The 20508-nt window shown below is 41.7% G+C and overlaps 1 protein-coding gene across 6 annotated transcripts in view; it reads right to left on the bottom strand.

Annotated features, from left to right (window-relative positions):
* The window catches only part of CACNA2D1 (calcium voltage-gated channel auxiliary subunit alpha2delta 1), a 1329605-nt gene that overhangs the window by 689645 nt on the left and 619452 nt on the right, over window positions 1-20508 (bottom strand). For all 6 annotated transcript variants that reach the window (XM_077264669.1, XM_077264672.1, XM_077264671.1 and 3 more), the window contains exon 6: window positions 14604-14733. In XM_077264669.1, the coding sequence (XP_077120784.1) occupies window positions 14604-14733 (130 nt within the window). The remainder of the gene's footprint in view (window positions 1-14603; window positions 14734-20508) is intronic.

The following is a 20508-nucleotide window of genomic DNA, read 5'->3' as shown; positions in this document are numbered from 1 at the left end:
CTGGCAACAGTGGAACGGGGAGCAGGTGAATATCGCGCACTACATATACTCACCTGCTCCTGGCGCGGTCCCTGCTTCCCCGGCGCCGGCAGCTTCTTCCTGTAGTGAGTTGTCACATGGTACCGCTCATTACAGTAATGAATATGCAGCTTTACTTGTGTCGAATGTCAAGAAGAAGAGCACTCACCATCTGCATATTTTCCAGTCTTTATTATGACATTAAGTCAATAGCAGGATCATAACGTGAGAACAGTGGTTCCAAGAGATGATGGACGTTTCGCGCTGCCACGCTTCTACAGGTCTTGATGGTGTCTGAAGATGGGAGGAACTCATAAGCCATATCTGCCCTGAGGATACCGCCCACCTTGCGATGTTATCTACATACTAAAATTCCTACTATTCAGATAAAAATTGTTTATAAAAACAACGAAAATAATGATTGTACACAAACAAAACAAGAATACCAAGTACTGCACTAAACTAACAAAATAACATCAAAAAATACTGACATGTCAGTTCTTTCTTTTAAACCCATAGGTTCTCAGCAGAATTCTGTTGTGATCTCCTCCTTGCTCCGGCAGGATTACTCTTTCTAATCCAGCGAACCGTAAAAGAGACGCATTACCCTTGTGGTGTACTCGCATATGATTAATGAGTCTAGGGACTCCCTTTCCAGTACTGATTGACTTAAAATGTTCCCTGAACCTGACAAAAAAGGGACGGATGGTTTTCCCAATATAATAAAAGCCGCATGGACAAAACAATGCGTATACTACATGTGTAGTTGTACAAGATATGAAGTCTCAAACTCTCTGTTGAATAGGGCCAATTTTGATTACTTTGTCATGTGATATATACAAAAATTGCACTGGCCACATTTGAAATTACCCTGTGGGATCCCCGCTTGTAGCCAGTTATGATGATTATTATCTACCCTATTACGCACAAGAACGTCTTTCAAATTCGTTCACCGACGGCAGGACCCGACTCCACTCCCATGTGGCTCCACCCCTATGGGAGTGGAGTCGGGTCCATATTCATTACTGTAATGAGTGGTACCATGTGACCGCTCACTACAGGAAGAAGCTTCCGGCGCCGGGGAAGCAGGGACCGCGCCAGGAGCAGGTGAGTATGCTTAGACCACTGCCACTCCCCCCCTGCCGACCCCTGGGTATGGCTCAAGTATAAGCCAAGAGGGGCAATTTTAGCCTAAAAAAATGGGCTGAAATTCTCGGCTTATACTCGAGTATATACGGTACATTAAATAGACAGACTTTCAGGATCAAAATAAATGTTAGTTATAGAAAACCCCTTTAACTTACTGTAATATTTTAATATAGTGTAGCTGTACAATTTTATCTCTTCTCTACTTTTTACATAATTACTCATTCTTTATTTAGTAACAACTCCAGTGGGGTTCGCTAATTTTCCTTTCTCAACACAATTATTCTAAGAATATTTTTGCAGTATTGGGCCATACAATATGCATTCAGATGATGATCTCTTCATTCCCAATATAATCTCTTAGGCTACGTTCACATTTGCGGTCCTCGCCGCAGCGTCGGGCGCCGCAGCGGCGCCGCATGCGTCATGCGCCCCTATATTTAACATGGGGGCGCATGGACATGCGGCGCACTTGCGTTTTGCGCCGCATGCGTCGCTGCGGCGCCCGCGTCGGTGCGCAGAGGACGCAGCAAGTTGCATTTTTGCTGCGTCCAAATTCAATGAAAAAAACGACGCATGCGGCGCAAAACGCAGCGTTGTGCATGCGTTTTGCTGCGTTTTTATTTGCGTTGTGCGTTGCGGCGCCGACGCTGCGGCGCACAACGCAAATGTGAACGTAGCCTTAATAAGTTTTCTTAAAATACAATTTCAAATTTGAAAACGGGAGTCAAATATATGAAAGAAGCAACACTCCAATGTGAATCATCCAATGTATGCCTTAAGTGGCATTCTTACACAACTTGGGAAGCCAAGCTGTACATTGTTGTATATTGGTACATAGGCCAAACCAGGCATACTCACTGTGCTGTCCTATCTAAGACAACTTATAATGAGAGCTTTAAGTTCAAGTAAATATAGTTTTACAATAACAGATGTTGTTTTTTATGTAAAAAAAATGATACCATGTCTATACTCCGAGAGTAAAGGCCCCTCATATACATTATAGAGATGTCAGACAAACCTTAGTTAGTGGTACAAGCCAATCATTTCAAATATACCCAACAAATGATGTTTAGGGAGAGAACTATTGGGCAAGTTGAATTTTAATAACCAATTCTATTATTTTTCTCTAAAAAAAATGCCCAATTGTATGACCCCAGTGTGTGGGGGAAAGATAGAGATAAGTGAATGTTCAATGCAACTATAGAGGCTCAAAAAAATTCATGAAATGTGTAACTCCCCCAAAAAGTTCTTCCATGAAAAAGCTAAATTAGTACCAAGTACTAAAAGTAATTCTGCTCTTTTTCCAGAAAAAGACCCTCTACCTCTTTTTATGCTGTGATTATAAATTAAATTTTCAATGTTTACACTTGATAATATATAAAGACGTGTGGTCTTCAACTAATGTTTTATGGTCTGCAGCCATCTAAGTGATTTAGGTATTGTCTAAAAAATATAACAAAAATTGTTCATAGAGGTCAAATGAGCGATAAATATGACCTTAAGCTCCGTACTATAAATGCCGGCATCAGTAATGTAAACAGATCGCAGGACAGATTTACAGCACATCATAAAACAGCATTTGCTTACTTTTAGAGACATTTGGTATTTCAGTAATGCTTAAATAGCATATTACATTTATGGGGAAATCTCATTAAAATAGCAGCATATATTCACTTTGCTCAGCAATTATAACGTGCATTTAAGAGTAGTCACCATCATAATTTCAACTAATAACTGAAAAGTAAAAAGTTATTGCCAAGTGCATTTATTAATATAATGACTTCTGCGGGTGACCTTGCAAGTATAATATATGTACCATTTAGGAGCGTATTTATTATAGGATTATAGACTCATTTATAATGATCAGTGAACCTTTGATTAGAAATGAGCAAATCTGCCAAGATTCTAATTCAGCAAATTCGCTTAAAATCGCCCAGAAAATTTGATTTGCATGGAACCGAATGAGTCCTGTTTGCCACTAAAAAAATATTTATTATGTTCTGAGGTCTCCTGACTTTAAAGCATAGTAAGCAGATGGGCCGAGAAGATTAAAAAAAAATCATATTCAAATAGCCCGTCACAAGTCCCTGTTGCTGCAGCTCCCCACCAGATCCCCGTTGGCTTCATAGTCAGCTTATTTGGCAGGGACAGGTGAGGAGGGTAGCTGAGGGGTTAGTCATTGTGTTTTTAACTCTGGTTCAACCCATGCAAATCCGATCTGAATAGGAGAGCATGAATTACAATATGTATTGCAATACAATAGCATAAGCGATCAAATGATCATTCATTCAAATCCCCTAGGAGGACTAAAAAGTAAGAGAAAAAAAGTCAATAGTATAAAAATTTGAATCAAGCCATCTTTTCCCCCCAAACTAAAAATAAAGAAATAATAAGAATAAATATAAATATATATATATATATATATATATATATATATATATATATATATATATATATATATATATATATATATATATATGTATATATATATATATATATATATATATATATATATATATATATATATATATATAAAAATGGCATTGCGTCAGCCACATAAGGTTGATCTATCAAAGTATCAATTTAATTAATCCGTAAAGGAAAAAAAATATCAGAATGTCAGAGTTGTGTTTTTCTGGGCACCATACTCCCCTAAAGAAATACAGTAAGTAGCAATCAACATGTCTTATCTACCCCAAAATGGAATCAATAAAATCAACAGCTTGACACACAAAAAATAAGCCTCTACAAAGACTCATTGACAGAAAAAAATAAACGTTGTGGTTCTCTGAAAATAACAACAGCAAAGCCAACTTTAAACTTTTGAATTTTTGTCGTCACTTAAATAAAAAAAAACAAACAAAAAAACAAGTTTGGTATTTTTGTAATCGTACTGACCGCAGAATCAAGTTTCAAGGTCTTTTTACTTTTTTACAGAGTTTCAGAAAAAGACATACGGCTCTCTCTTAGGGCTGTCCCACACGTCCAGATAATTCCGGTACCGGAATAAATCGGTACCGGAGTTATCCATGTCCGTGTGCCTGGGAACTCACGGAGGCCATACGTGCGGCACACGTGTGCCGCCCGTATGGCGAGTGGGTACCACACGGAGCGTGTGGTACCCACTCTGCATGGTGCTGAAGCTGCGATTCATATCTTCCCTGCAGCAACGTTTGCTGCAGAGAAAATATGAAGAATAGTGTTTAAAATAAAGATCCATGTGTCCGCCACCCCCCCACCCCCTGTGCGCCCCCCCGCTGGTCAGAAAATACTTACCCGCCTCCCTCGCTGCTTCCTGGTCTGGCCGCGGCTTCTCCTGCATGCGGTCACGTGGGCCCGATCATTTACAGTCATGAATATGTGGCTCCACCTCCCATAGGGGCGGAGCCGACTATTCATGATTGTAAATGATCGGCCCCACGTGACCGCATACAGTAGGAGGCGCGGCCAGACCAGGAAGGAGCGAGGGAGCGGGTGAGTATTTTCTGACCAGCGGGGGGCGCACAGGGGGTGGGGGGCGGCGGACACATGGATCTTTATTTTTAACACTATTCTTCATATTTTCTCTACAGCAAACGCTGCTACAGGGAAGATATGAATACCGGCTTCAGCACCATGTGGGGGGGACAGCGCTTACTGTAGCGCTGTCTCCGGCACGCCACACGGACCCCAGACGGAGAATGTCCGTGTGAGGTCCGTGTTTTACGCGGACCCATTGACTCTATTGGGTCCGTGTAAAACGTGCGCTCCCACGAACACTGACATGTCTCCGTGTTTGGCACACGGAGACACGGTCCGCAAAAAATCAATGACATCTGAACAGATGCATTGATTTTTATGTGTCTACGTGTGTCAGTGTCTCCGGTACGTGAGGAAACTGTCACCTCACGTACCGGAATCACTGACGTGTGAAACCGGCCTTAGGACAGCATGAATCGGGCGATAGATTCCCTTGAAATGACCTAATGACTCACAGGTGGTGAGTCCCATTATGCCCAGGTTCCATCTTGCCCATTGACATAAGGTGAAAAGCAAAACTACGTCAGAAAAAGATATGTACAGTAGCTCTTTTTTTTTAATCTTAGTCCTGAGATGTCTGGCATACTAACGTGAATACGGCCAGTAGATTAAATTTGGTCTCAATAAAATGGTGTAAATTGAAACTTAACCAAGTGTCATGAAGTGAGAACAAAAAAACATTATTCATGTTTCCTCTTATATTTTGAACACACCCTTTGCCGTAGCTCCCCAGTCATCCATTGTTTCATCATATGATGGATGCGTACCTCTCCATGTGACTTCATGGGGCCAGTCACAAGCCCCAGAATTATATCCGTACCAGAATGAAATGAGTTGAGCCACAGAAGAACAAAAGAATGAGAAACTTTAATGCCTATGGAGGTAGTAGAAGCAGTGTAAAATCAGATGAGGAAAGGTGAGTATACTTTAACTATTATTTTAACTTAGCCTCAAAAGAATCCATTAAAATGAAAATTGTCTTAGGGTATGTTCACACGTTCCTGATTTCCCTCCTTTTTTTTCAGGACTAAAAACCGCAGCTCTTGGCAGAAAATGCAGGTGCGGTTTTTGGTGCGTTTTTGGTGCGGTTTTTGGTGCGTTTTTTTATTCGGTTTTTAGTGCGGGTTTTTATGCAGTTTTCTCTGCAGATTGTCTGTGTTTGACACAAATAAAGCTTTAACTGCAGTGGGGGAAAAAAAAAAAGAAATGATGTCATTTCCTTGTCCAACCCTTTTCTTCTTCCATCCTCCATTTTGGGACTAAACACCAAAATGAGTGGACGTGTTTTGAATGACAGCGCTCCGCAGAGTGCTGAGCGTAGGCCAGATCACAGCCTGCGGATCCAGGTCTATCCAGCTATTTAAGTCTACGTTCACATTTGCGGTCTGCGCCGCAGCGTCGGGCGCCGCAGCGTCGCCGCATGCGTCATGCGCCCCTATATTTAACATGGGGGCGCATGGACATGCGTCGCACTTGCGTTTTGCGCCGCATGCGTCACTGCAGCGCACGCATCCGGGCGCAGAGGACACAGCAAGTTGCATTTTTGCTGCGTCCAAAATCAATCAAAAAAAGGATGCATGCGGCGCAAAACGCAGCGTTGTGCATACGTTTTGCTGCGTTTTTGTTTGCGTGTGTTGCGGCGCTGACGCTGCGGCGCACAACGCAAATGTGAACATAGCCTAAGTGCCACGTATTTAATTGCCACGTATTTCAGTGCCACGTATTTCAGTGCCACGTATTTCAGTGCCACGTATTTAAGTGCCACGTATTTCAGTGCCACGTATCTCACGTATTTCAGTGCCACGTATTTCAGTGCCACGTATTTAAGTGCCACGTATTTCAGTGCCACGTATTTCAGTGCCACGTATCACGTATTTCAGTGCCACGTATTTAAGTGCCACGTATTTAAGTGCCACGTATTTCAGTGCCACGTATCACGTATTTCAGTGCCACGTATCACGTATTTCAGTGCCACGTATTTCAGTGCCACGTATTTCAGTGCCACGTATTTCAGTGCCACGTATTTAAGTGCCACGTATTTAAGTGCCACATATCACGTATTTCAGTGCCACGTATCACATATTTCAGTGCCACGTATTTCAGTGCCACGTATCACGTATTTCAGTGCCACGTATTTAAGTGCCACGTATTTCAGTGCCACGTATCACGTATTTCAGTGCCACGTATCACGTATTTCAGTGCCACATATTTAAGTGCCACATATCACGTATTTTTGCTATTGTAAGGTGGCATTAATCCCGGTCAATAGTGGAGAGGCGTCAATAAGACGCCTATCCATTATTAATCCTATTAAACGGTTACTATAATATATGTGGACCCCCTAAAAAAAATACATAGGGTCCCCCTATATTTTTAGGCCAGAAAAGGTAGGCAGACAGCCGTGGGCCAATATTTGAGGCCCGGGAAGGGGTTAAAATACCCATGGCTGTTCCCAGGCCCTGAATATTAACCCACAGCTGTCTGCGCAGCCTTTCTGGCACTAAAATATAGGGGGCCCAGAAAAAAAAAAGTGTTGGGGTCCCCTTATATTTTTAGGCCAGAAAGGCTAGGCAGACAGCCGTGGGTTTATATTCATAGCCTAGGAAAGGGGCCATGGATATTTGCCCCCCCTGGCTACAAATATAAGCCCGCAGCCGCCCCGGAAAAGGCGCATCAAAAAGATGCGCCAATTCCGGCACTTAGCCCCTCTCTTCCCACTCCCGTGTAGCGGTGGGATATGGGGTAATGAGGGGTTAATGCCACCTTGCTATTGTAAGGTGGCATTAAGCCCGGTTAATAATGGAGAGGCGTCAATAAGACGCCTATCCATTATTAAGCCAATGAAAGGGTTAAAAAAAACCACAAAGACTAGAAAAAAATATTTTAATGAAATAAAGACACCCACTTTTTGACCAAATTTTATTAAACGCTCAATCCGTCCAGAAGACCCTCGACCTGAAAAAGAGGCAAAATAAAAAAACAAATTCATACTCCCTGGCCCTGTCCGCAGAAATCCATCGAGGGTCCCACGAAGATCTTCCATGGAGAACAGACACATCCAGAGATATGTCTGCTGTCCACGGCTGCAGCAACACACTGACAGGAGCCATAGTTCCTGTCGGTGTGTCACTGCGCATGCGCGAGCGAGTTTACCGGCGGTCATTGACCCCGGCACTCTCGCTTAATGGCAGTGCTGCGTGGGAAAGTTCAACGCAGCTGTACTGCCGTTAACCGAGACGCCGGAGCCATTGAACTCCGGAACAGTACGCGATACACTGCTAGGAGCTTCGCTCCTGGCAGTGTATCGCCGGAGAGCAGGGGATCGGCGTGGGACACTCGTTTTATGGATTCTGCGGACAGGGAGTATGGATTTGATTTTTTATTTTGGGATTTTTCCCTGGAGGATCGAGGGCTTCGCCTACAAGTGTGCTGTTGGTGAGTATATACTCTATGTTATGTGTTGTATGTACTGTACTGTGTGTCATGTATGTGTATTGTGTGTAGGTGTTTTGTGTAACTTTACAATTGTGCTAAGTCGCCGGACACAGGGACAACTCTCCCATCCTAATACCGGATGGGAGTAGTAGTCCCATACGGCGACTTAGCACAGTGGAGACACTATCGTCGAATGGGGACACACACGCATACACACACACGCATACACACACACACACACACATACACACTCACACATACATACCAAATCAATCAGACGCCCGACATCGATCCCCATGCGACGGTATGCCTCCATGACAGTCTCTTCGGGAACGACACTCCGTCCACGCACTTCCGCCGACGCACTTCCTCCCGCTTCCCCGCACTTCCTGCTGCAGCGGTTCTGCACCACAAACCGCAATAAAACCCGCAGATATATTTTTGATCTGCGGGTTTTACTGCGGGTTTGACCTCACAATGGAGGTCTATGGGTGCAGAACCGCTGCTGTTTCGGACAAAGAAGTGACATGCTCCTTCTTTTTTCCCGCAGCTATTCAGCGCGGCTTTTTTTTTGAAATTCAGGATCATGTGCACAGCGGTTCCTGTTTTCCATAGGGTACATTGTACTGTACCCTGCATGGAAAAAAGCTGCGGAACCGCAGCGGCAAAACCGCTGCAGTTCCGCAGTAAAAAACGCACTGTGTGAACATGGCCTTACTTCTTACAAATCTACTGGCCTAAATGGGGGCTTGTCTTCTGGAAGTTTGGACCTATCTTTTGGAGGTCTTTAAAAAATCCAGCAAGCCTAATAAAATTATTTTTATATGTTGGGATTTTTTTTCAATGCTATTGATTTTTGCAGTAAAATACATGATCACACCGTGTAACAAGACCCCATAAGAGTACACTGTATATTGATAAAAAGAATAACTATTAGGACTTTAATATACCAGTTTATAAGTGATATTTAGATGAAATATGTCAAACATTAAATTCTGGTCTACTGAATCAATTTTTTTGAAGTTCAAAAGCGAGGGAAAAACTGCACTCATTTCATGAAAATTAATTTTGCAATTTGCTGATATGACCAAATAAAACTAGCTGACTTCTCCACTGAATAATTATGACCGATATTCTTTATTTTTATTTTTTTGCTGGAATATTCCATTTGGTTTGCAGTTAAACCATATTCATACTAATCATTCTGTGTTAGGCTACATTCACACTTATGTCTTATTTTAGAAGTGTGAAACTGTATGTTTTTATGTGCAGAAAGGATGTGACAGCTGGTATACTTTTTGGATCAGCTATCCAATCCATATTCAGTTGGTATCATTGCAATATGTTCCTTTTCAGAATTCTCCTATTTTATTCACATTAAAGGAAATTGAGTGCTCACTGGACAAATGATGCATAACAGAAAATGTTGACCCAGTCAGTTAACCAATCCTAAAATGTAGATATTATTTACCACTGGGCTATAAAATTCTTATTCACCATGAATAGGGCACAGGGATTTCCCATACAACATTTATGATCATTGACGTCTCAGTAATCAGAATTGTTAATTTTCTAACACCTATTCTATGACAAGTCCACTGAATAAAAAACATTCTCTTTTTCACATAAACTTTCACAATATACAGGTACCTAGTGGTAAATCCACTGTAAAATCTTCAGTAGTAAAAGCCATGCCAGATTGTATGGACTTCCATGTGAAAATGCTGTAAATTTGCTACAACTTACACCATTACAAAAGGTGAAACTTGCAGTGAGATTCCACAACACAAACTGACATGCTACAGATTTTTCATGCAGAGTGTCGATAAGATTTCTTAAAGTTTAAACCATTACAAAAGGCATTTGTAATATAATATTTTAATTTTTAAATTAAATTGAAATTATTGCTGGCAAAGGAGAAACTCCATTCCATTGTAACAAGACAATCCTACCATATTCAGGGCCATATTTATAGTAAGGCACATGAAAGCATGTGCCTAAGGTGGCAGGAAAAAGATGGCGTTATTCTGGTATCATATTTTTTAATTTGTTTGTTTCTTTATTGTAAAAATCTTGCAGCCACTTAGAAAGAGTTTTGAGATTCCTTGGCTGGAACACAGATTACAGCACACAGCAGAATGATGGAGTTACTTGCAGAGCAGGATCATTGTACTGTATCAAACATTGGCCACTGAGCCAAAAAATAGTTCTTTTAGCTTGGGCTGATGATACTTCAGTCAGATTCCCTACGGTCCCAATCTTCATCTACAGTTGTGCGCAAAAGTTTACATACCCCGTCAGAATTTTAGCTTTCTTGACCTTTTTTTTTCAGAGAATATAAATGATAACACTAAAACTTTTTCTCCACTCACGGTTAGTGATTGGGTGAAGCAATTTATTGTCAAACTACTGTGTTTTCTCTTTGTAAATCATAATGACATACCAAAACATCCAAATGACCCTGATCAAAAGTTCACATACCCTGGTGATTTTGGACTGATAACATGCACAGAAGTTGACACAAATGGGTTTGAATGGCTACTAATGGTGACATTCTCTCCTATGACCTGTTTGCTTGTAATCAGTGTGTGTGCATAAAAGCTGAGTGAGTTTCTGGGATCCAGACAGATTCTTGCATCTTTCATTCAGCCACTGATGTTTCTGGATTGTGAGTCATGTTGAAAGCAAAAGAATTGTCAGTGAATCTACAGGAAAATTTAGTTGAACTGTATAAAACAGGAAAGGGATACAAAAAGATATCCAAGGAATTTATAATGCCAGTCAGCAGCGTTCAAACTGTGATTAACAAATGGAAAATCAGGGGCTTTGTAAAAATAAAACCATGGTCAGGTAGACCAACAAAAATTTAATCCACAACAGCCAGGAAATTTTTCAGGATGCAAAGAAAAACCCACAAATAACATCAGCTGAAATACAGGACTCTTTGAACGCTAGTGGTATGGCTGTTTCAGGATGCCCAATAAGGAGGCACTTGAAGAAAAATGGGCTGCATGTCGAGACGCCAGAAGAAACCCATTACTGTGCAAATGCCTCAAAGTATCTCTCCTACAATATGCAAAACAGCACAGAGACAAGCCTTAAAACTTCTGGAAAGAGGTAATTTGGAGTTATAAGACCAAAATTGAACTTTTTGGCCACAACCATAAACGTTACATTTGGAAAGAGGTCAACAAGGCCTATGACGAAAGGAACACCATTCCTACTGTAAAGCACAGAGGTGGATCGCTAATGTTTTGGGCATGTGTGAGCTACAAAGGTACAGGAAACCTGGTAAAGTTGAAGAAAAGATGAATGCAGCACATTATCAGCAAATACTGGAGGCAAATTTGCACTCATCAGCATAGAAGCTGTATATGGGATGTTTTTGACGTTCCAACATGACAATGATCTAAAACACAAGGCCAAGTCAACCTGTCATTGGCTACAGTAGAACAAAGTGAAGGTTCTGGAGTGGCCATCTCAGTCTCCTGAGCTCAATATCATTGAGCCACTCTGGGGAGATCTCAAGCGTGCAGTTCATGCTAGACAGCTCAGGAATTTACAGGAACTGGAGGCTTTTTGCCAAGAAGAGTGGACAGCTTTACCGTCTGAGAAAATAAAAAACCTTACCTACAACTACCACAAAAAACTTCAAGCTGTCATTGATGTTAGTGGGGGCAATACACAGTATTAAGAAATGGGGTATGTGAATTTTTGATCATGGTCATTTGGATGTTTTGGGTTGTCATTATGATTTAAAAAAAGAAAACACAGTAGTTTGACAATAAATGACTTCACCCAACCACTAACCATAAGTGGAGAAAACGTTTTGGTGTCATCATTCATATTCCCTGAAAAAAGGCAAAGAAAGCAAAAAATTATGCCAGGGTATGTAAACTTTTGAACACAACTGTAATATAATGAGGCTTGCTATATGCATCAGCACAATACCCTAACATGTGTTCTGATGTTCCATTATGTGTAACTGCTGTTTAGGTGTCTTGACTGCAAAAAGCAAGGACATCCACAAGCAGACTAGCTGGTGCATCAGAGTGCCCAGTTATCCTTCCCCAGTATGTCATACTACTGGTGATGAGTTGCAGAAACTACTACCAATGCAAAGGACTAATCTGCAGGAAGAAGTCACATCATCATATACAGAATCTAAAATCAAGAGTGTAATTTGAGTGTGCAATATGTGTTTATATGCACTATAATGTATATATGCATGTAATTGGGTGTATTTATACTGGTGTGTGTGTGTGTGTGTGTGTGTGTGTGTGTGTGTGTGTGTGTGTGTGTGTGTGTGTGTGTGTGTGTGTGTGTGTGCATGCAGGATGTATAGAAATGTCTGTGTGTGTCTATGTGTTCGTTAAGTCCATATGTTAGTGCAAAAAGAAAACATTAGTGATGAGAGCTGCTATATCTAGCCATTTAACATAATAAAATATAAATAGTCATATGTCCAATTTAAGTCCCCAAAATTGTTTAATGTATATATAAAGGGGAAAGGGTAAGTAATCATCATTTCTTAGGCTCTGCCCCTTCAGCACTGCTTCTCTACTGCTAACTGGCATTCTTTATTGATACTTCTGCAGTGGTGACGTCACAACAGTGACACGTGACTGCTGCAGTCAGACACTGAGGTCAGCATTGATGCATAGGTGGATGATACAAGACTGCTATAAGCCAAATAATTGGCTTTGGCAGTGATGTGATTTAGACCTGACATTAACAGCACTGTCATGTCTTCTGGGAAGAAAATGCATGCGCAGTGCATCCACCGAGATCTGCTGGCCGGCACCCAACAACAATAGATTTTTCCTATTGGTTAATTTTGATCACTGTGATAGACCCTATCACAGTGATCAAAATGAAAAAAAAAGTTAAATCAAACCCCACTTTATCACCCCTTAGTTAAGTAAAAACTTATTTTTTTTCATTTTTCCATTTGGGTTAGGGATAGGGTTAGGGTTGGGCTAGAGATAGGGTTGGGGTTATGGTTGTGTTTGGGTGGTGTTGGGGTTAGGGTTATATTTGTGGTTGGGATTATGGTTAGGGTTGGGATTAGGTTTAGGGCTGTGTTCGGGTTAGGGGTGTGGTTAGGATTATGGTTAGGATTGGGATTAGAGTTAGGGGTGTGTTGGGGTTAGGGTTGGGGTTAGGGATGTTAGGGTTGGAGTTAGAATTAGGAGGTTTCCATTGTTTAGGTACATCAGGGGTCTCCTAACGTGAAATGGTGCCTGCAATTGATTGCAGTCAATTTTGCATTCTAAAAGTCAAATGGTGCTTCCTCCCTTCTGAGCCCTGCCATGTGCCCAAACAGTGGCTTTCCCCACATATGGGGTAAGGGTGTACTCAGGAGAAATTGTACAACACATTTTGTGGTCCATTTTCTCTTGTTACCCTTGTAAAAATAAAAAAGTTTGGGTCTAAAGTAAATTTTTTGCAAAAAAAGTAAAATGTTCACTTTTTTCTTCCACATTTTTTAATTCTCATGAAGCACCTGAAGGGTTAATAAACTATCGGAATGTGGATTTCAGCACCTTGAAGGGTGTAGATTTTAGAATGGTGTCACTTTTGGGTATTTTCTGTCACATTGATCTCCCAAACTCACTTCATATGTGAGGTGGTCCCTAAAAAATGGTTTTGTAAATTTGGTTGGAAAAAATGAAAAATCGCTGGTCAACTTTTAACCCTTATAACATCCTAACAAAAAAAAATGTTTCCAAAATTGTGATAATGTAAAATAGATATGCATGAAATGTTATTTATTAACTATTTTGTGTGATACGACTCTCTCATTTAGGGGCACAAAAATATTGAATACATTTTACCACTAACGTGAAGTACAATATGTCACAAAAAAACATCGGCTTGGTCACTAAGGACAAAATTGTCTCTGTCACTAAGGGGTTAATAAAAATTCTATCACCTGTGCGATAATAAGGAAATCCTAAAAACATAATCTGCTGGACGGCCTTGAGGACTGGCGTTTATGAAAGAGGAAAGTCCCTGGTGATTTCTCTCTACCTGCTCAAGTAGACTGAAAGGTCTCTCCAAGTGTATGTAAAAGGGAAAGACCTGTGAGTTTAGCTAAGCATGTGGGCATTTTTAGTTTTCATTTAAACAGATCTAGTCATTTTAAATACAATAATATTACAGTCTTTATAAACATACCTGGAGATAAAAACACCTAAATCCAGATGGGAATATCATAAACCCACAATTAAAAAAATAGATGATCAAAATAGCAAAATAGGTGTAGCAAGGCTTGATAAATAGGGCAGAGGCAAGTGGAAATACAGCACTAACCATTTGCATATACTGTTTTATAATATATACATTATCTTACTTTTAAGATAGAAGGATAAAGATATCCTAAACATTTGTGCACACAAGGAAATTTATATTTAATTGTAAAATATTTAAATATGCAATTATTAACAAAGCAAAAATTAATAAAGATGAAAGTAACTTACAGCCCTCGTAAATATCTGTAGGAATATGAACAGCAGAGTGCTGGTATGATGTTTTCCGACGAAAGACAGGATCATCCTGAAACACAGGCTTGATACGACGACTCACTGATTCACTGTCATTATTCTCTGACTAAAAAAGATATTACACATAGTTAGCATTAAAAACATTTATATTACAATATATATAGTATATGATACAGTACAGCATAAAACTATCAAAAATGTATACAGTAACTGTTAAATTTTCAGAAAATAAGTTTGATTTTGTACACAGACTAATAGAGATGGGAGGACCAGTTAAAACAGTTGAACAGTTAAAAAAATTTCAGGTTCGGGTACCAGAACAGTACTCGGACCCGAACCCAGACCCCATTCATTTGAATGGGGGGCCAGAACATCCAGTGTTTGCCACGCTGTCATGTGCATGACAATACGGCAAACAGTGGTAAAATCATTATTGCTGGTCAGACAGCCGTGGTTCCCACACTGTCAAATGGCAGTGTGACCCCGCAGCTGTGATCGGAGGTAAAAATTTTTAGTTCGGACACTGGCGTAGGCTGATGGTCCTACTGCTCCCATCAGCCTATGCTTGCTGCTGCTGAGAACAGAGAGAGGAGAATCAAATGATGGGAGTATTCATCAGCTGGCACTTATGCTCTAAATAAATATATATATATTTTTTTAAAAGGCGTGGGTTTCCCTGTATTTTTGATAACCAGCCAGGCAAAACTGACAGTTAGGGGCTGCCTCAGCTGTCAGTGTTAGCAAGGTTGGATTTCAAGAATAGAGGTGTCCCCACGCTGTTTTTTTTTAAATGATTTAAATAATTTTAAAAAACTATGTGGGGTCGCCCATTTTTGACAACCAGCCTTGCTAAAGCAGAAAGCTGGGGGCTAGTATTCTCAGGCTAATAAGGGGCCATTGATATTGCCCCCTTAGCCTAAAAACAGCAGCCCGCTGTCACCAGATAACACGAATGTGACATCAACCCCACAAATATGACCCCACTTGCCACCGCTACAAGGCAAGTGGGAAGAGCTGGGCAAAGCACCAGAAATAGAGCGGTGTAACAACTGTGTGAATGTTCAGTCTCCTGTTATCTCTTTTAAACACTTCAAAGTTTGGAAACCGTTAAGCAGTTAAATGAAGTAGCATGCTCATTCTCCGGATGCCTTCCGTCAGGAAGTCAATCGGGATAGTTCAAACTATAGAAAAAGATACTGGCGTTGAAGCTGCCACAAAACAACCTCACATATGCCAACAAAGTCACTTCAGGAAAAATTCCTGAATTGACTTTTACCTAGGAAACCTTCAGGGGGGCGTCTTAAAATGGTACGGACATACCCAAAGACTTATTTTTTGACCCTCGAAAAACCTTTTTAGTCAGAGTAAAAATTGTATACGTATTAAACCGCCTAGTAATGATGAGGCATCAAATTCCAAAATATTTTTCATTCTGCCTCTCTGATAAAAATGATATTATAGCCTATAAGATAACCTTGCCCCCTCTCCTTATTGAATAAAACAGTATATAAATAAAACATACGAAGAATCTGTCATTCTCCAAATGGGATCAGATATAGGAAGTCATATGATTTTTAAATAATGCAAGTATTTGATTGGCAGAATATATCACTTGACCCTTGGAGGAAGCAAACATTAAGCAATGTCTTTTGAGGGAGAATTTATATCAGCTGCAATACAAACTCTTGAACTCAATCACTATCCTGCCAGCTTGCCGTGATTAGACGGCTCACCTCTTTCATCTACACACACAAGCAAGTGGCTTGCAGGAAAATTTGATCACAAAGCAAAGTGTAAAATACATTTAAAGGGAAACACTTTTTCTTCAACTTGTCACAATCTGTTTACCATGATTATCCCCATAAACATCCGACACTGATTCATTCTTACAGCATGGATTGCATGTGATTATAAAAGAAACAACTCATGTCCTGTACAGGTTCTTCTCAAAAAATTAGCATATAGTGTTAAATTTCATTATTTACCATAATGTAATGATTACAATTAAACTTTCATATATTATAGATTCATTATCCACCAACTGAAATTTGTCAGGTCTTTTATTGTTTTAATACTGATGATTTTGGCATACAACTCCTGAAAACCCAAAAAACCTGTCTCAATAAATTAGCATATTTCACCCGTCCAATCAAATAAAAGTGTTTTTTAATAACAAACAAAAAAACCATCAAATAATAATGTTCAGTTATGCACTCAATACTTGGTCGGGAATCCTTTGGCAGAAATGACTGCTTCAATGCGGCGTGGCATGGAGGCAATCAGCCTGTGACACTGCTGAGATGTTATGGAGGCCCAGGATGCTTCAATAGCAGCCTTAAGCTCATCCAGAGTGTTGGGTCTTGCGTCTCTCAACTTTCTCTTCACAATATCCCACAGATTCTCTATGGGGTTCAGGTCAGGAGAGTTGGCAGGCCAATTGAGCACAGTAATACCATGGTCAGTAAACCATTTACCAGTGGTTTTGGCACTGTGAGCAGGTGCCAGGTCGTGCTGGAAAATGAAATCTTCATCTCCATAAAGCATTTCAGCCGATGGAAGCATGAAGTGCTCCAAAATCTCCTGATAGCTAGCTGCATTGACCCTGCCCTTGATGAAACACAGTGGACCAACACCAGCAGCTGACATGGCACCCCACACCATCACTGACTGTGGGTACTTGACACTGGACTTCAGGCATTTTGGCATTTCCTTCTCCCCAGTCTTCCTCCAGACTCTGGCACCTTGATTTCCGAATGACATGCAAAATTTGCTTTCATCAGAAAAAAGTACTTCGGACCACTTAGCAACAGTCCAGTGCTGCTTCTCTGTAGCCCAGGTCAGGCGCTTCTGCCGCTGTTTATGGTTCAAAAGTGGCTTTACCTGGGGAATGCGGCACCTGTAGCCCATTTCCTGCACACGCCTGTGCACGGTGGCTCTGGATGTTTCCACACCAGACTCAGTCCACTGCTTCCTCAGGTTCCCCAAGGTCTAAAATGGTCCTTCTCCACAATCTTCCTCAGGGTCCGGTCACCTCTTCTCGTTGTACAGCGTTTTCTGCCACATTGTTTCCTTCCAACAGACTTACCATTGAGGTGCCTTGATACAGCACTCTGGGAACAGCCTATTTGTTGAGAAATTTCTTTCTGGGTCTTACCCTCTTGCTTGAGGGTGTCAATGATGGCCTTCTTGACATCTGTCAGGTTGCTAGTCTTACCCATGATGGGGGTTTTGAGTAATGAACCAGGCAGGGAGTTTTTAAAAGCCTCAGGTATCTTTTGCATGTGTTTAGAGTTAATTAGTTGATTCACAAGATTAGGGTAATAGGTCGTTTAGAGAACCTTTTCTTGATATGCTAATTTATTGAGACAGGTTTTTTGGGTTATCAGGAGTTGTATGCCAAAATCATCAGTATTAAAACAATAAAAGACCTGACAAATTTCAGTTGGTGGATAATGAATCTATAATATATGAAAGTTTAATTGTATTCATTACATTATGGTAAATAATGAAATTTAACACTATATGCTAATTTTCTGAGAAGGACCTGTATATACTGTCCTACAGAACTTAACATTCATTTACTATTAATTTTCCATGTCATCATGATTAACAGATTTTTTTAATTACAGTTTTTACAAGTTGATGATACTCCTAATATTTGATCACAGGGGAAAAGGCTGCAGACATCTATGCTCCTGGCACTGAGCTGTTGTAGAGCCTTATGAACGGATTTCTTGTAACATTTTGATGATCACTAATGAATGGCCTTTACCATCCATTAAGGTAAATCTATTGTTGTCCCCTTAGCTACAAGAAATTCAACATTGACTAATTGTTTTTTTTCTCTGGAGGATCGGGTCAGGAAATTTTCTACAAGTAATACATACTGCCAACTGAGGGGAAGACTGGGTTTAAAATACATTTCCAACATAAAGACAATATTTAACTAAAATCTCTCATAAAAATATTGGAGTTTATTTGTGGATACATTCAGGGCCGTATTTGCCACTAGGCACTGGAGGGCACGTGCCTAGCGGCGCCGGGCTGCAGGGAGCACCAACAAGACAGAGAAGGTTTTTTTGTTTTTTTGCTTTTTTTAACCTCCCCTCCATTAGGCAACCCATGAAATATGTTATCTTTTCGGAGGGGGGAGGGTCGAGGTCAAGAGCGCCCCTCTATGTTCACTTCGATACAGGGAGCTGACTGACCCAGGAAGTAGTGGTGCCACAACTTCTGAGTTAAGAGAGGTCCGTGCTTCTGAGGTGCTGCAAAGTCTCTGTGTGCATGTGAAGAGGATGAGATCATCTCTCTCACTGCACACTCACAGCAGAGGAGGTCCGAGGTAGACGACATGGGAGGAGGTGGAAGACACAGGAGCAGGTGAGCGCTCATAGAGCTGAAGATGGGGGAGGCTGGTGACAGGGGAGGCTGGATCTGCTGTATGCTGGTGATGTGAGTCTGGAGCTGCTGTATACTGGTGATGGGAGGCTGGAGCTGCTGTATACTGGAGATGGGAGGCTGGAGCTGCTAATAATGGTGACAGGAGGCTGGAGCTGCTATATACTGGTGACAGGGGAAGCTGGAGCTACTATATACTGGTGATGGGAGGCTGGAGCTGCTATATACTGGTGACAGGAGGCTGGAGCCGCTATATACTGGTGACAGGGGAGGCTGGAGCTGCTACATACTGGTGACAGGGGAGGCTGGAGCTGCTGTATATTGATGAACAGGGGAGGCTGAAGTTGCTGTATACTGGTGAACAGGGGAGGCTGGAGCTGCTGTATACTGGTGAACAGGGGAGGCTGGAGCTGCTGTATACGGGTGAACAGGGGAGGCTGGTGTTGCTGTATACTAGTGACAGGGGAGGCTGGAGCTGCTCTATACAAGTGACAGGGGGAGGCTGGAGCTGCTATATACTGGGGAATGGGAGGCTGGAGCTGCTATATACTGGGGAACGGGAGGCTCGAGCTGCTATATACTGGCAAACAGTGGAGGCTGGAGCTGCTATATACTGGTGAACAGGGGAGGCTGGAGCTGCTATATACTGGGGAACAGTGTAGGCTGGAACTTCTATATACTGTTGAACAGGGGAGGCTGGAGCTGCTGTATACTAGTGACAAGGGACGCTGCTGCTATATACTGGGGAATGGGAGGCTGGAGCTGCTATATACTGGGGCATGGGAGGCTGGATCTGCTACAACCTGGGGAACAGTGGAGACTGGAGTTGCTATATACTGGTGAACAGGGGAGGCTGGAGCTGCTATATACTGGTGAACAGGGGAGGCTGGAGCTGCTATATACTGGTGAACAGGGGAAGCTGGAGTGTCTATATATTGGTGAACAGGGGAGGCTGGAGCTGCTGTATACTAGTGACAGGGGAGGCTGGAGCTGCTATATACTGGTGACAGGGGAGGCTGGAGCTGCTATATACTGGTGACATTGGAGGCTGGAGCTGCTATATACTGGTGACATTGGAGGCTGGAGCTGCTATATACTGGTGACAGGGGGGCTGGAGCCGCTATATGCTGGTGACAGGAGGCTGGAGCTGCTATATACTGGTGAACAGGGGAGGCTGGAGCTGCTATATACTGGTGACAGGGGAAGCTAGAGCTGCTATATAATGGTGAACAGGGGAGGCTGGAGCTGCTGTACACTTGTGAGCAGGGGACGCTGGAGCTGCTATATACTGGTCCTAGGGGAGGCTGGAGCTGCTATATACTGGTGAACAGGGAGGCTGGAGCTTCTGTATACTGGTGAACAGGGGAGGCTGGAGCTGCTATATACTGGTCCTATGGGATGCTAGAGCTGCTATATACTGGTGAACAGGGGAGGATGGAGCTGCTATATACTAGTGACAGGGGAGGCTGGAACTGCTATATAC

This window comes from Ranitomeya variabilis, chromosome 5, assembly GCF_051348905.1.
Source record: "Ranitomeya variabilis isolate aRanVar5 chromosome 5, aRanVar5.hap1, whole genome shotgun sequence".
Classification (NCBI taxonomy): Eukaryota; Metazoa; Chordata; class Amphibia; order Anura; family Dendrobatidae; genus Ranitomeya; species Ranitomeya variabilis.
The sequence above is the reverse complement of the archived record's forward strand: the minus strand, read 5'-3'. Positions and strand labels throughout refer to the sequence as shown.